The sequence below is a fragment of the Panthera pardus genome, unplaced genomic scaffold (genome assembly GCF_024362965.1).
Source record: "Panthera pardus isolate Hobbes unplaced genomic scaffold, ASM2436296v1 HiC_scaffold_22, whole genome shotgun sequence".
Taxonomy (NCBI): Eukaryota; Metazoa; Chordata; class Mammalia; order Carnivora; family Felidae; genus Panthera; species Panthera pardus.
The window spans coordinates 67631387-67648462 of NW_026526788.1; the positions used below are offsets into that span (position 1 = coordinate 67631387).

The 17076-nt window shown below is 34.2% G+C and overlaps 1 protein-coding gene across 1 annotated transcript in view; it reads left to right on the forward strand.

Annotated features, from left to right (window-relative positions):
- SHOC2 (SHOC2 leucine rich repeat scaffold protein) overlaps nucleotides 1–15897 on the forward strand; it is a 107610-nt gene extending 91713 nt beyond the window's left edge. Inside the window, 5 exon segments of the mRNA XM_019459424.2 lie at nucleotides 3673–3861; nucleotides 7709–7831; nucleotides 11180–11317; nucleotides 11644–11761; nucleotides 13804–15897. Coding sequence (XP_019314969.1) covers nucleotides 3673–3861; nucleotides 7709–7831; nucleotides 11180–11317; nucleotides 11644–11761; nucleotides 13804–14012 — 777 coding nt within the window. The 3' untranslated portion in view covers nucleotides 14013–15897.
- Nucleotides 15898–17076: the final 1179 nt, after the last annotated feature.

Consider the following 17076-nt stretch of genomic DNA (forward strand, 5'->3'; position numbering starts at 1 on the left):
TTTCCTTCTTTTGCTATATATGATTTTATCATACCCACAACTTGTATGTTTGCTTATGGTTTTTCAAGCATACTATCTTACTGTAGTATTCTAACAAATAAAAGAATGGAATTATGGGCTTAATTGATTGAGCTTTGCAAAAAAGTCTTAGACTATTTCTAGTTTTCCCGTGTGCGTGCGTGTGTGTGTGTGTGTGTGTGTGTGTGTGTGTGTGTGTGTATTTGAATTTAAAATAAAGGTATTTTGGGGGCGCCTGGGTGGCTCAGTCGGGTAAGTGTCCCAACTTTGCCTCAGGTCATGATCTCACGGTTTGTGACTTTGAGCCCAGCATTGGACCCTGTGCTGACAGCCTGGAGCCTGCTTTGGATTGTGTGTCCCCCTCTCTCTCTCTGCCCCTCCCATGCTGGTGCTTGTGCGCTTGCTCTGTCTCTCTCTGTCTCTCTATTTCTCTCAAAAATAAATAAACGTTAAAAATAAAGTTGCTTTGGGTGGATATTTTCAGATACATACTATGATTTATAACAATTTGAGTACATGAAGCTATGAACTTGTAGTGATTAGTTTATAAAATGTATTTAATTGATTTCTTAGGGATACAGAAAAAAGTAGTACCTATTAATTTTGCTTCTGTTATTCTGGCTGTTTGGATTTTTAGAATACTGATCAGAGTACAAAAATGAGTTTTCCAGGATTGTAGTCTTCTAGGATGGACCAGTTTACTGCCACTGCTGTGTGACAGTATCTCACCCTGCGTTTTAAATAGGATAAGGAATAGAATCCACAGATTGTAGATACAGCCCTAACAGCTAGACTGTCTGGATTTTTGTCTTTCTTTGCTAGCGGTAATTTAGAATGGTAAAAATGGGTGGGGTTCTACTATTTAATATCATCCCCTTTGCTAACAGTAATTAGCACAGTATTTAGACCTTGTTGGGATTCTTTTAGGATGTGAGCTTAAATAAGACTGACTACTTTTACAATGTCTATAAGACTAAATACAAAGACTGGGTACTTATTAAATTTCAAAAAGTGAGAAAATTAAAATTTTTTTTTATATCCACTTATATGTGGGGGGAAACTAATAATTGGGTATCTCTTAGGATACAGACATTGTGCTGAGTAGTTTCACATAAAATATTTTGCGACTGAAATTAGTCAAGATTTATTTTTGATAAGAGAATTATAAAGAGAACAGCTCTCTTCAGTCTTGCTGTGGAAGAAGTGGTGTGTGCGTGTGTGTGCACATGTATTTAAACTGGCCTGTTTGCAGATAGAGAAGCTCTGGGGAAAACCCTTGACTGGCCTTGTCCAAATCTGGGAAAGCATTAAGTCTCAAATAAGTACTTAAAAAAAGTGGTCTGTGTGCTTTGGAAGCAGCATATTTCTAATGCAAATATGTAATTATCTGCATTTATAATGAGCACAGTAAGGAAAACAATAAAATCCATTAGACAGCACTTACTAGACATTCAAGCTGGGTTAGGCATGTAAAATCAGGAAAGTGGTTTCAGTTGGGGCTCATGGCTGAAATCAGAGCCAGCAAAATGACTATATACTTTTCCATTTGATGACTGTCTGAAAATAGACTAGTTTTAGTGTGGATACAAACACATAAGAAAAAGGAATGTAATAAATTCAAGCACATGAGCTTAAGGTGTAAGGCTAGGAGCTCTACATGGATTATCCCATTTAATTCTTCACTATAATCGTACTAATTATTGGGGTATTATCAGCTAGGAAGGGTAATAAGACTTAAGGAGAGTTATGTTTTTGGCCAAATTTGTTACCTTAGATATTTTTCTGGGAGTACTGTGAGATACATATTGATTGTCTAATTCACTAAAAGTTACAAAACTGGTAAGTGGAAGTCCTAAGTGGGGATCCACATGTGTCTGACTTTAAAACAATGGTGAGCAACTGCAAAGCTTCATCATATGACCTAGGAATGAAAGGTTGGAGACCTGCCTTCTTGTTGCCACTTTTTAGATACCCTCAGTTGTTTGCAAAGAAGAATGTCCATAAAGTTAGCTGTAAGAATAATAAAAATAACATTTTTGCCATGAGACTCAAAACTTTGTGCATTGTTTCTGTAAAGTAGGATGTAGACATTTTTCTTGAATTGACTGCCATGCGGTTTTCTCACCACTCTCACCTGAGCTCTTCCTTTTATCTGTGCACATCAGTAGACAAATGTTGAAAGCTGCTTAATGTTAAGAATAAAGAACAAGTTTCAGTTCACCATATAATTATACCTTCAATTACATAGTTATTTCATTCCTTCGGCTGGCCTTGCAAATCAGCTGACACTTCAGGTACTAAGTCTTCAGTTTTCTCATGGTATACAGCTGGTATTTGAGCACTATTTAAAATAACACACCTCACATGGTTTGTTTCTTCCCTGCTTTCACTGTTTTTTCTACTTCTGAATATTTAAATTTTTTCCATCCTTCAAGATGTCAGTCTCTTCCTGCTTTTCCAGTTACTCCAGTATTCCTTCTTTTCTTTAAATAGAGAAGGGACTTACAATTTAAGCACTTATTATATGCTAGAGATTGTAAAGCTATGTATTTTATCTCTTTAAAGTGTCTCCACTACAACTTATAAAATAAGGCATCATCATTTTACAAAGGAATTAATTAAGGCTTGGAGAAATATTTTGCCCAAAGTCACAAGCTACTGAAAGGTAGAGCCAGAATTCCAAACTATTTTATAGCTCATACCAGTGTTTCTCAAATATTAATGGGGCTACAAATCACTTGGGAATCTCGTTAAGATTCATATCGATTCTGTAGGAGTGGGACCTAAGAGTCTAGATTTCTAACAAGCTAATGCTACTTTTCTTTCAAACATACTTTGAGTAACAAGAGTCAATTACATGTAATTTATTATTGATTATACAGTTATGTATTATTTTTTTACTATCCGTGTGCTTTATTTCTCTAAATAGGGTTTAGTCTTTTTAATGGCAGAGATTGTTTTGTAATACCTGAACACCTCGCACTGTGGTTACATGGTAGGAGGCTGAAGTAAGGGGATATGGGGCTATTCTGTGCAGTAAACACTGGAGTGATAGATGGATATTTCCCTCTGAAATTTTCCCATATGGAAAAGCAATATTATGTAATATCAGGAAGTGTTATCTTCTGAATCGAATATTCCTTAGAGGAGCCATTAAATTACTGCATAACAGCTTACTCTGAGCCAGGTATTATGTTAATAATAATTTAGAGGATAATTAACTCAGACCTGAATAGGCTTGGTCACATAGCAAGTGGCAGGGCTGGGACTCAGACCCAGGACTGTCGGATGCCAAAGATTCTGCTCTGCAAAGTTCTTAAACTGGACGCTCAGGAGATAACCTCTTACAGACATATTTTCTTCATTGAGTGTTTTAAATAAGCCGAAGCCAATGAATAAAAATCAGAGTTTATATGAGTTTTCTGTTCTTTGTAAAATCTGAAAATCTGACTGTTGGCTTCACATTCCTAGAAGGCAACAATTAGCTAGAGCTGAGAAGTGACTGCTCTATATGAGGCATTACAGAGCCATCCCAACCAGTCTCTGTCATTTGTTACCTGTAAGGCCCTTTGAGGCATTTGTGACTGTCGCTCTGTACTCTGAAGTAAATCTTGTTACAATTCTGATTCCTATGTTTATTTTATTTGTTTACAGAGTCTTCTATCAAGTCTTGTGAAACTGAACAGTTTGACCTTAGCCAGAAATTGCTTCCAGTTATATCCAGTAGGTGGTCCATCTCAGTTTTCCACCATCTATTCCCTCAACATGGAACACAATCGAATCAATAAAATCCCATTTGGAATTTTCTCCAGAGCAAAAGTATTAAGTAAGCTAAATATGAAGGTAAGCCTCTGTTTGTATTGAGGGGGGAAATTTTGCTCCTATTACTAGTACTTCTATTAATATTGGCATTTTCTCTATCAGTGTGGAGAATAGGTACTTGTGTTTTGCTGATGGGGTCTAAACTGATAATGATAGTTCAGGGCAATTTGTATTAGATAACAAATATTTTAGCATTTTGTCCTAAAGAAATAATCATGAATGTCCATAAAAGCACAGTTGTAGGGATATTTATTGTAGAGCTTTCTATTTAACTGTTTAATTGGTACCGACTTAATAAAAATTTCATTTTTTAAAACTCCTATATCTTCAATGGAATTCTCTGCAGTCATTAAAAATAATACTCTAGTTAGGAGAATATTAAATGCCAGTTGAAACATTCTCAGTTTATCAACTAGAAAAAAGTTACAGCATGCAAGACTTTCCACAGTTTTTAAAAACTATTCTTAACGTTCATAATTAAATACTAGATATCTGTAGATTTATATGTATACATATAACCAACATTTATCAAAATGTTTATTTTTGGATATCAGAACTATGGATGGTCTTTTTTATTGAGGAATAATTGACATTGTATTTCAGTTGCACAACATAATGGTTCAATATTTGTATATTGGGAAATGATCATCACAATAAGTCTACTTAGCACTGATCGCCATACATACTTACAGAATTTTTTTTTCTTGTGATGAGAACTTCTAAGATTTAGTCTCTTAACGACTTTCAGATATGTAATACAGTATTATTAACTGTAGCTGCCATGCTGTATCTGACAGCGTCATGACTTATTTTGACTCTGTTCACCTAGTTTTCCACCTAACCTTCACCTCTGACAACCATCAATATGTTCTTTTTATTTTTGAGTTTGGTGTTTTGTTTTGATTCTGCATAAGTGAGATCATATGGTATCTGTCTTTCTCCATCTGATTTACTTCACTGAACATGATGCTCTCAAGGTCCATTCATGTTGTCACAAATGACAAGATTTTTTATGGCTGAATACTGTTTGTGTGTGTGTGTGTGTGTGTGTGTGTGTGTGTGTACTGAAACTTCTTTATTCATTCATCTGTGAACACTTAGGTTGCTTCCGTATCTTGGCTATCGTAAATAATGCTGCAATGAACAGGGGGATGCATATGTCTTTTTGAGTTAATGTTGTCATTTCCTTCAGATAAATACCAAGAAGTGGGATTGGGGGATTATATGGTAATTCTACTTTTGATTTTTTGAGGAACCTCCATACCATTTTCCATAGTGGCTGCACCCATTTACATTCCCACCAACAGTGCACAAAGGTTCTCTTATTTTTCTTATCTTCACCAATACTTGTTGTTTCTTGTCTTTTTGCTAACAACCATTCTGATAGGTGTGAGATGGTATCTCATTGTTGTTTTGATTTGCATTTTCCTGATGACTAGTGATGTTGAACATCTTTTCATGTACCTGTTGGCCATCTGTATGTCTTTGGGAAAATGTCTATCCACATCCGCTGCCTATTTTTTAATCGGATTGTTCTTTTGCTATTGAGTTATAGGGATTCTTCATATATTTTGGATGTTAACCCCTTATGAGATACATTACTTGGAAGTATTTTCTTTTGATGGGTGATCTTTAGTTTCTTTTTGCTTATCTATATTCTCTACAGTGAATATGTTTCACATTAAAAAGGAGGAACGAAATGAAACCTGATTTTTCCAATGATTTAATTTATAGTGAATAAACTTTAGGCTGAGAGATGATAAATAAATTGGCCATATAGCTAATTTATGGCTGAAGTGTAGGAATCCAGGAGACCTAGATTTCCTGCTTCCAGGTATAAGTGTTCTTTCTGTTGTATCTTACTACATTCTTTTATCTTTGGTGAACTATTTCAGCATAATTGTGGTTCTTTAAACTGTAGTCTAAATGTACAATTTATTGATTCTATCTATACTTGTTCATAAATACATATTTTATATTCTTTAGAAGTATATAAGTGAACTAGTGGAAATTCAAGATAATCTTATAATCTTAAGCAGGTATAAAATGTATTGTTCATCATTTCAGTTACATAAGATTTACCAGTGGTAATGGTATTAATTCTGAATGGTCAGTAGAGGCTTAGAACAGCAGCAGTCCAGGTGTTCATTGGCTTTTGCATTTGGTGATACATTTTTATAGATATGACATTATTATAATGTTAGCTTAGGAAGGCTTGTTGTTTTCAGTGAAATAAGAAAAGTTTGAGTAGATCTTTGCCTTAATTTTTCTTCAATATGACAAATGTTTAATAAAACTTTTTTGTAAGAAGTCAAAATGAAACCTGACATTTTCCTCCTCATATAAGCACCAGTAGTAAATTTTTTTAATGAAAATGCCTTATACAATTAATTACCAGTAGTTAATAAGTTTAATTGTTACAGTGGGGGCACCTGGATGGCTCTCAGTCGGTTTAGCATATGACTTCAGTTCAGGTTATGATCTCATGTTCGTGGCTTTGAGCCTTGCGTCATGCTCTGTGCTGACAGCTCAGAGCCTGGAGCCTGCTTCGGATTTTGTCTCTTTCTCTGCCCCTCTCCCACTTGCACTCCGTCTCTCTCTGTCTCTCTCTCTCTCTGTCTCTCTGTCTCTCTCTCTCTCTCAAAAATAAGCATTAAAAAATTTGTTTAATGTTATACTGAATAGGTAGTAAATATAAATATTATAATAAAATAAAAACTTGGTTTCAAATGGATGTTTGCTACTTTAGATTTCTCTTATGGATGGTTTTGTGTAAAATAAGACAAGTAATCCATGTATATTGCAGAAAAAATTTAAAATACAGATTAACAAAAAGGACATAAAATAATCCTACCACTGAGAGGTAGCATCACTGTTAACACATTAGTGAACATCAGGGTACTGATGGTCCTCTTTTGATACCAAAAGCCCCAACAAAAACAGTGTGGTAAGAGTTATTGATGAAGATGTGTTTAGACATAGACACGAAGAAGCAAGAAGAAAAATAGTGAATCACTGGCATATATTTCACTTTTTTCTGCATATAGCAATATCTACTTTTTTTTTTAATGTCTATTTTTGAGAAAGCACCAGCAGGGGAGGGGCAGAGAGCGAGGGGGACAGAGTTCGAAGTGGGCTCTGCAATGACAGCAGTGAACCCAATGCAGGGCTCAAACTCACGAACCGTGAGATCATGACTTGAGCCAAAGTCAGACGCTCAACTGACTGAACCACCCAGGCATCCCTATATATATCTCATTTTTAAACAAAATTAGTATCCTACTGTTTCATCATCTGTTTTTATTATTCACTGAAAAATGTATTTTTACCATCTCTTATATGGATTTTTAAAGTATAATTGTGGATACTTCCAATTAGTGTTTTAATGATTTAATTTGCTGTCTTCTTTAGACTTTTTTCTCTCCTATTTATTGCTCAGTATTTCTAGAATAGCTGAGCTTATTTGGTTTCCTCATGGGCTATAATTAGATGTTTCTTCTTCTATTGTGCTCATGACCATCCACATTTTATTCCATGATTGCTGTATATTATTGTGAAATGGGGAAAACCTGGTTTTCACTGGAACCTTTGACATCTCAGTGTTAGGTCTGTATAGTCTATTTTTCCATATCCAATACTGATAATCACATAAGGAACAAGCTTCCAGTTCAAAATAAAAACCTAATTACTGTCTGAAAAACTTTGGAGGCTTATATTTTTTGTTGCTTTTAAATTTCTTTATTTGGATATCAAAAAGGGGAATAAAGTTTTGTGTTTCATTAAGCATTCTCTTTCCATAGGGAGGTATATATATGGAGCTTAGTTTTTGTGGTTCTACCTTGGTTACTTTTTTTTTTGTCTTTGCCAGGACAATCAGTTGACATCACTTCCCTTGGATTTTGGAACTTGGACCAGTATGGTAGAATTGAATTTAGCCACTAATCAGCTCACAAAGATTCCTGAGGATGTGTCTGGTCTTGTTTCTCTTGAGGTGAGTATAAAAGAGCCGTTTATTTAGAACTCCTTAAACCCTTCTGCAGTTACCTCACTTACAAACTTTCCAGTTCAAATAAGCAATTTCTTTGGGAGAAGATCATATGTAAAAATATTAGAGCTCTCTTAAACCTACAACTCCATTAGCTTGATGAAGCGTGAACATAATCTGGGCTCAATGCTTCTGAATTACTCTTGTCCACTAAAAGTTGGTAGGTTTGAATGCTATAATGTGTCTTTGAAAGAAAAGGTCTCTAGAATTTAGCATATTTTAGAACATATTTTTTCCCTTAACTGTGTTCAAGAATCCTGCACTCCTGGATAGGAAGAACAAATATTGTTAAAATGTCGATACTACCCAAAGCAATCTACGTATTCAGTGCAATCCCTATCAAAGTAACACCAGCATTCTTCACAGAGCTAGAACAAATAATCCTAAAATTTGTGTGGAACCAGAAAAGACCCCGAATAGCCAAAGCAATCTTGAAAAAGAAAACCAAAGCAGGAGGCATCACAATCTCAGACTTCAAGCTATACTACAAAGCTTAATCATCAAGGCAGTATGGTATTGGCACAAGAACAGACACTCAGATCAATGGATCAGAAGAGAGAACCCAGAAATGGACCCACAAACGTATGGCCAACTAATCTTTGACAAAGCAGGAAAGAATATCCAATGGAATAAAGACAGTCTCTTCAGCAAGTGGTGCTGGGAAAACTGGACAGCGACATGCAGAAGAATGAACCTGGACCACTTTCTTACACCATACACAAAAATAAACTCAAAATGGATGAAAGACCTCAATGTAAGACAGGAAGCTATCAAAATCCTCGAGGAGAAAGCGGGCAAAAACCTCTTTGATCTTGCCCACAGCAACTTCTTACTCAACACATCTCTGGAGGCAAGGGAAACAAAAGCAAAAATGAACTACTGGGACCTCATCAAACTAAAAAGCTTCTGCACAGCAAAGGAAACAGTCAGCAAAACTAAAAGGCAGCCGACGGAATGGGAGAAGATGTTTGCAAATGACATATCAGATAAAGGGTTAGTATCCAAAATTTATACATACAGAACTTCTCAAACTCAACACCCAAAAAACAAATAATCCAGTGAAGAAATGGGCGAAAGACATGAATAGACACTTCTCCAAGGAAGACATCCAGATGGCCAACCAACACATGAAAAAACGCTCAACATCACTCATCATCAGGGAAATACAAATCAAAACCACAATGAGATACCACCTTACACCTTTCAGAATGGCTAACATTAACAACTCAGGCAGCAACGGCGGCACTATCGACAATAGCCAAAGTATGGAAAGAGCCCAAATGTCCATCGATGGATGAATGGATAAAGAAGATGTGGGGTGTGTGTGTGTGTGTATGTGTATATATATATATATATATACACATACACACACACATACATATATATATATATATATATATATATATACACACACACACACACACACACACATATATATGTATATATACGTGTGTGTGTGTGTGTGTGTGTATATATATATATATATATATATATATATATATATATATGATGGAGTATTACTTGGCAATCAAAAAGAATAAAATCTTGCCATTTGCAACTACATGGATGGAACTGGAGGGTATTATGCTAAGTGAAATTAGAGAAAGACAAAAATCGTATGACTTCACTCATATGAGGACCTTAAGAAACAAAACAGATGAACATAAGGGAAGGGAAACAAAAATAATATAAAAACAGGAAGGGGGACAAAACAGAAGAGACTCATAAATATAGAGAACAAACAGAGTTGCTGGAAGGGTTGTGGGAGGGGGGATGGGCTAAATGAGTAAGGGGCATTAAGAAATCTACTCCTGAAATCATTGTTTCACTATATCCTAACTAATTTGGATGTAAATTTTAAAAAATAAAATTATTTAAAAAAAAAAACCAACACACAAAACCAAAAAAAAAAAAAAAAAGAATCCTGTATTGTTGTCTACCAAAATAATTCTAGATTCCTCAGACTGGCATTGAGAACCTTTCATACGATTCTGGCCCACTTTTACATCCTATTTACCCATGTATTCTTTTATTTACTAATTAGACTGTTTTCTTTGTTGGAAATTTGTGCATGTTTCTAACTCTGCACATTTAGTCTTACTGTTCCCAATATCTAGAATGCCCTCCCCTCATCCCTTTAATTTTTTCTTTTAAAAATTTTTTCCATAATTAAAGATTCATCTTAATGTTCTCTTTAGTCAAGGATGATTTCTCCTGCTTCTGAGTCCCTAGAATTTTCATCCTTTTGATGAAAAAGCTTACTAATAGTAAAATATTTTTTAAAAGTTTCCTCTGTATCCATGTTTTTAAAAAAAATCTAATTTCTTTTTTTTTAATCATTTTATTTAGTAAGCCAAAATAGTATGGCATAATGGTTAAAAAGCATGAGCTTTGAAGCAAGACAGATCTAGGTACAATTCCACTTTTATCTCTATGGATTTAACTTGTCCAAGCTTCTGTTTCCTCAGCTGTGAAATGAAGAAGATAGTATTTACCTCACAGGCTGTAGTTAGGATTAAATGTGATAACACACATACGCAATGCATTTAGTGCCTTGCAAGTAGTAAACTCAATAAATAATAGCTATTATCATTATTATCATTATTTTTTGGTCTTATTACATATGTTCATTTTACTATGTATGGTATAACTTTGGGGAAAACAAGTGGGCATAAAATATTAGCCCAAAACCTTACGTAGGTCTTTCCATTCAGTGCTCTTTTCACTGTCCCATACCTAGTATTGTCTCCCTACTTTCTCCACCACCACCACTGTAATTTCTCTAAGAAGAGGAACTATCTTTCTCAACCACTTTTTTCTCTCTTCGGTGTATTACAGGATGGCTTGCAATGTAATAAATATACCATAGCTAATAACTGTAGGGCTTTGAATTAGCAGTTTAGAAATCAGTTGTTAACCACCCTTAAATGATAGTTTGTAAGGGGTTTTGAACAAATAAGTGGCTTCCTATCAGATTCCCATTGGTAATCATTCAGTATCAAAACACCATTAACTATATGAATTTTAGTGCAAGTAGTTAATTTTACATTTTTTTGTAATATGGTTAAAGTTAAACTTTTGCTTTCATTAGCTTTGACTTAAAATCTTTTATTTCCAGTAACTATGGTGGTTTTTTTAAGAATAGTAAATTAAATGTTTTATGTTATATAAATGAACATTACCCTTAATATTCACTGTTTAGAAAATTAGTAGTTTAATAAATTTTAAGCCACACATGGTAATATATAACTCCCATTTCTTGAGTTACTAAATACTGTCAATAATTTCTCTTAGGTTCTAATACTGTCAAACAATCTTCTAAAAAAGCTTCCCCATGGTCTTGGAAACCTTAGGAAGTTAAGAGAATTGGATCTAGAAGAGAACAAATTGGAGTCCTTGCCAAATGAAATTGCTTATCTTAAGGATTTACAGGTAAAACATTATCCTGGTGATTTTATAGTTCTATGACTAAAGTTTTTGGGGTGCATTCCAAATTGTGCATTTTTCTTAAGAATTTGATCTAATTCTTGAATTAGAGATTTTTCTGTTGTAGCAGTAAGGCTCAGTTTTATGCTTATGTAGCCTGCTTTTTGTTTTCTAACAAATGATATATTTTGAAAGTAAAATTTATTGAGTGATTCTTACCCAATCTAATTTACTTATTAATTTCTTATTAGTTTAGTAGATGTATTGTTTTACATTTACATCAGTAGTAAGGAATATATATGTATTTCTCTTTTGTTTTGTCAATCTTTTAGAAATTAGTCTTGACAAACAACCAGTTGACTACCCTTCCTAGAGGCATTGGTCACCTTACCAATCTCACACATCTAGGCCTTGGAGAGAACCTACTTACTCATCTTCCTGAAGAAATTGGTATGAACCTTTTGGATGCTTGACTCTGTACTTACTAATTTGCTCTTGTATGTTCAAGCAGTGTTTCAGATAGGACAAATCTGTTTTTGTCATCTGATGTTACATCAGAGTCAAGATTTTTTATTTTGTATTTTTATAGAGCACCAGTTCTTAGTTCGTTGGTTAGTTTTGGTGAGATTTCCGCATGGGGTATTAGAGTTAATATTTTATTTGAGAATGTTTTAGCATACTTACATTTCCAGTATTTAACCTTATTTTAGAAAAGTTATCCTCTGTTTCCTCTACATTTAAAAATTATATAAACTTGAATTAAATTAGTAATATCCAATGCCAAAAGAACATTTCCTTATGAGGTTTTAGGATATTTGATTAAATTAATATTTGACAGTACTTTCAAATTTTCTAAGTGTTCATATCCATTATTTCATATAATCAATATGACTACCTTGAATTTTAGGCAATTCAAGTTGTAACCCCATTTTACAAAGAGAATCGATTGAGGTCACATTATAGTTCTTAAATTAGTAGTTTCACGCATTATTTTCTTGCATATATACCATGCTGTTTCAGACGCTTTTTAGAATAGTGATTAAGAATGAGTTTGGAATTGGGGTGCCTGGGTGGCTCAGCTGGTTAAGTGTCCGACTCTTGATTTCAGCTCAGGTCATGATCCTCATGGTTGTGAGATCGAGCTCCATGTTGGGCTCCACTCAGGGTGTGGAGCCTGCTTAAGATTCTCTTTCCCCCTCTTCCTCTGCTTGTATGTGCACGTGCTCGCTCTCTCTCTCTCTCTCTCTCCCCCTCCCCCCCGTCTCTCTCTCTCAAAAAGAATGATTTTGAAGTTATAATGTAAATTATACTTCAATTAAAAAAAAAGAAGTAAAATAGACCATTCAAAATCTGGCCGTGCTGCTCATTGGCTTTATGGCTTTGGATAAGCCATAAGCCTTTAGGTTTTCTACTTGTGCAAAGGAAGGATGATAATAGTAACTTCTCATAGGGTTGCTCTGAATATTAAGTAAAATCTTAAATGTGAATATCCATTACCCGGTAGCCATTATTTTCATTAGTCTTCTGCATACAGCTATCAAATATTACAGATTTTTAAGTTTAAAAATTAGAAAACACTGGAGGTGACTTCATTTTTAGTATGTTTATTCATCTAGCCTCATGTGATTGCAGGAGACATTTGCCTACAAAGCGTGAATATCCTAAGAGAGTCTAAGATAAATTTTTCAAAGATTACATAAGTTGATTTTTGGCTTCCTGCCACATATGTGATAACCTCTCTTTGTGAAGGATTTATATACCCAGTAACAAAAATCTTTCCACATGATAGATTTATTAGTAAAAGAGATTATCACAGTATCTATAATAGGAAAGTGATGATAAGCACTGATTTACAATAAACTTACCTCTGGAGTTTTGAAAAAGTGCATACCAATGCCAAGTTGTTCTGAACAGAATCCTTGGAGATACAGCATGTGTGTTAAAAAAAAAAAAAAAAAAAAGTTTAAAAACCTACCATAAAGGAAGAAATTCTGGTTTAATTGGTATGGAGTGTGACCTGGATATAAGGGTTCTTTAAATTGGCCCCACTTGATTTGAATATGCAGCAAAATCTAAGACTGTGGTTGTAGAGCTTTAAAACTAAGAGACAAGAGGAAGAGGAAATATGTATTCAGTGTATATAATGCCCACATCATTCCCAATTGAATTTCTAAAATAGTAATGAATTAAAAAAAATTTTTTTAATGTTTTCTTATCTGAGAGACAGAGAGCAAGCAGGGAAGGGGCAGAGAGAGAGGGAGACACAGAGTCAGAAGCAGGCTCCAGGCTCTAGGCTCTGAGCTGTCAGCATATAGAGCCCGATGTGGGGCTCGAACCCACGAACAGTGAGATCATGACCTGAGCCGAAGTTGGACACTTAACCAATTGAGCCACCCAGGTGCCCCTAAAATAGTAATGAATTTGTTAAAAAATAGTAATTGATTTTCTTTCTCTTTTTTTCTTTTTTTTTCTTTTTTTTTTTTTTTTTACAGGTACACTGGAGAACCTAGAAGAACTGTATTTGAATGACAACCCCAATCTACATAGCCTTCCCTTTGAGCTGGCTCTTTGCAGCAAGCTTTCAATCATGAGTATTGAGAACTGTCCACTCAGTCACCTTCCACCTCAGATTGTTGCTGGGGGTCCTTCTTTTATCATTCAGTTCCTAAAGATGCAGGGTCCATATCGTACCATGGTCTGATACAAATCTGCTGGTCCCACACACTGTTCAAAAATAGACTGCCATTAATGTTTCATATCTATATCTGTATCTATTTATGTAGATATTGATATATTTGGCAGATTTATAAAGACTGCATTATGTGTTTCTGCTAATAGAGGAATCATAGCCATTTAGATTTTTTTTTTTAATTCTGTACAAAAGGCTTATATAAGTTTTCTTTGCTGAACTTGATGGATGTTTTTCTGTTGTGTAATATGATAATGCCAGTTTGCTTAAAACATTTGCCAACAAATTATGAAGTTATTAAATTTAAGGGCCAGAGGTAGTATAGTTACATATACTTTCTCTTAGCAAAAATAATGGACAGTTTTGTTGCAACTTTTTGTATACATTTTCCCCTTACCAATTGTCAGATCATTATAGTATTATAGGCCCTAAAAGTAGAATTTTTCTTTAACTTATTTTGAAATTTGAGATTTAAATTTTATATATTGTTTACAGTCAGAGTAAATCACTGGATTTTTTGTTGTTGTTGTTTGATTTGCTCTGTTTTAATCAGTGAAATCTAGTTTATATCCTCTGCTAAAGAATTTGCATCAGCTGGTTTAAATATTAAAAGATATTTGCTTGTTGAAACAACTGGCAAGTGAAAAGATACAGTCAAAAATTCTAGAATTCCTTTAATTGTGTTTCTCTGATCAATTGTAAAGCAAAATATCTGAAGTGAGTCTTTAGGTCGGGGGGAGGGTATTGAGACCTTTTCTAGTATAAATAAATATCTTTTCTTAAGTTTGGGGGAACAGAAACTTGTAGTATGAAAGTTGTCACTCCTGAAAGTTGCAGAATGACAAAAACTAACATTAATTTGGCAAAACAAAAACAAACCCTACACACCCATACACACACACATTCTATATATGTATATACAATGCTATATAGATATGTATTTATTATATCATAAACTACAATAGGTAACTTTAAGGATTTCTCCCTAGCCTTGTACAATGAAATGAATGTTTTTTCTTTGAACACTGCAATATATGTATGTTTCAAGGTTATTTAACAGTGTACTATGGTTTTATATCTTGACTTGCCTTGTACATCTTTCAGTTCTGGAATATCTGCGTCTAAGCACAATATCTTCACACTGTGCTGTATTGCTGCTGAACTAAATGCACTTTTCCCCACATGTGGGGCACTGGCTTCAAACAATTCAGTTCAGTACCTTTGATTTTAATCTCATCTTTCCTTTCTTGGTAGTTGTTAATACAATTATGGAGAAGAGGCACATTGTATAGAAGCCATTGACAGTTCAGTGGAAGTTCTGTAAGATGTGCATGTGCTATTTGATACATTTTCTTTTGCTTTACTGCTTTTAAGGCTAGCAGTATTGTAAGTGTGTGCCCCTTATACAGTAATCTTACTTTTGGTAGTGTCAGCCTAAGTCGATTTAATTATTGAAGAGACAGAGCAAGTGCATTCTAGATATCATCCTAGAAAACACTTCCCATATAACAAATATTATGTATAATTAAGTATTGCTGCTTGGTTTTCTTTTTTTTTTTTTCCCCCATTTAGATGGGCATTGTGTTTTAAATAAAACCATTTTTTAATTGAAGCTGTATTAAGGTAGAAATTTGGAATGTTTTGCTTTTTCTGGCACTCAAAATCAAGACTAAGTTTGTGGTTGAACCTGTATTCATAATTGGCAATTTTTTAAGGAACAAGTAAGAAATGGAAGGCAGGTGAAGATATAAAACCCTAGAATGCTTAAATGTGCTGTAAAACTATTGTAGATGTCACTGGATTTTACCAAGTAATATCCTTTCTTCTTTTTTTCCATCTACTGTGGCTTTTCAGTTAAAATTTTGTTTATAAAAGGAATTTGTTTATTACAGCTCTATATGCCTGTGTGTATGTGTGGTTTTTTAAAAAATATCATATCCAGGTGTGTTTATGTATAATGATGATAGAACTTGAACTTTAAAGGCAGTAACCTAATGTCTTTTTTTTTTTTTTTGAGAGAAAAGGTTATTGTTTCTTAAAAATGAAAATAGATTTGATTTTTAAAACATTTTGGTTCCCCTGCTGTCATTTATGTTAGTCTTCAACAGAAAGAAATGCAGAAGGATCACACTCTTAACGTGTACAAGTAATGTTCTAGGCAAACCATATATAGCTGAGGACTTCTATAAAAAAGTTGTAAGAAGTATAAAACATATGTCCTTTTTAAGGCTGCTACCTTGTAAGAATGAATTTTGTTACTTCTAACAAGAAACTAAGTGGACTCTAATTGGGATATCCTTATGAAATTGATATTTAATATTTAAATAGTTTAGGGATACTGTTCAATGACTACATATAAGCAAATACTTTTCCTGAAACTGCAGTGGGACTCATTGGCATATCCAAACATTTTTCTTTCTTTTGAAGAAATCAGGTTTAAGTCTCTCTGTTAGGCTCAGTAAGTCTAAAAAAGGTGGGGGGGGGGGGTTAGAATGTTACATTGTAAAAAGTTGCTCTAAACTTTCCTTTTTGTTAATATATAGTAGCAAAACTGCAATGACCATATCAACCAGTCCTTTTGTTGATAGTTCAGTACTTTTTAAATCCCATATGGTTATTTCATACAAAAAGGGGGAGATGCTAAATAATTTATGGACTTGATAGATGCACATGAAAACAGAAGATAGAAACTCTTGGAGGAGAAAATACACTAAACGTTTATTTGTACTTCTATTAAAAGGTGGGTGATAAATTGGAATGGCCTCTAAAAATGTAATTGCATATTTCTAACTTATCTCATTCTAAAGGCTGAATCATTTAAAATGTATAAATGGTTATACATTACAATTTATATAGTCTTTCTGTGATAACATTTGTTACAACTTTTCATGTCAGTTACTGCTAAGCCATGCATCTTGAGTCCAAATTTCAGCTTGCAGAATTTATAATTATTTATCAGTAAGAATGGGTTGTGGTTGAAGTGTATAAAATGGAACGCTTAGAAATGGGGAGCACTATTAGTCATTATGTTGGGCCCAACAGCCATGTGTCAGAACTGTCTCTGGAAAACCAGGTT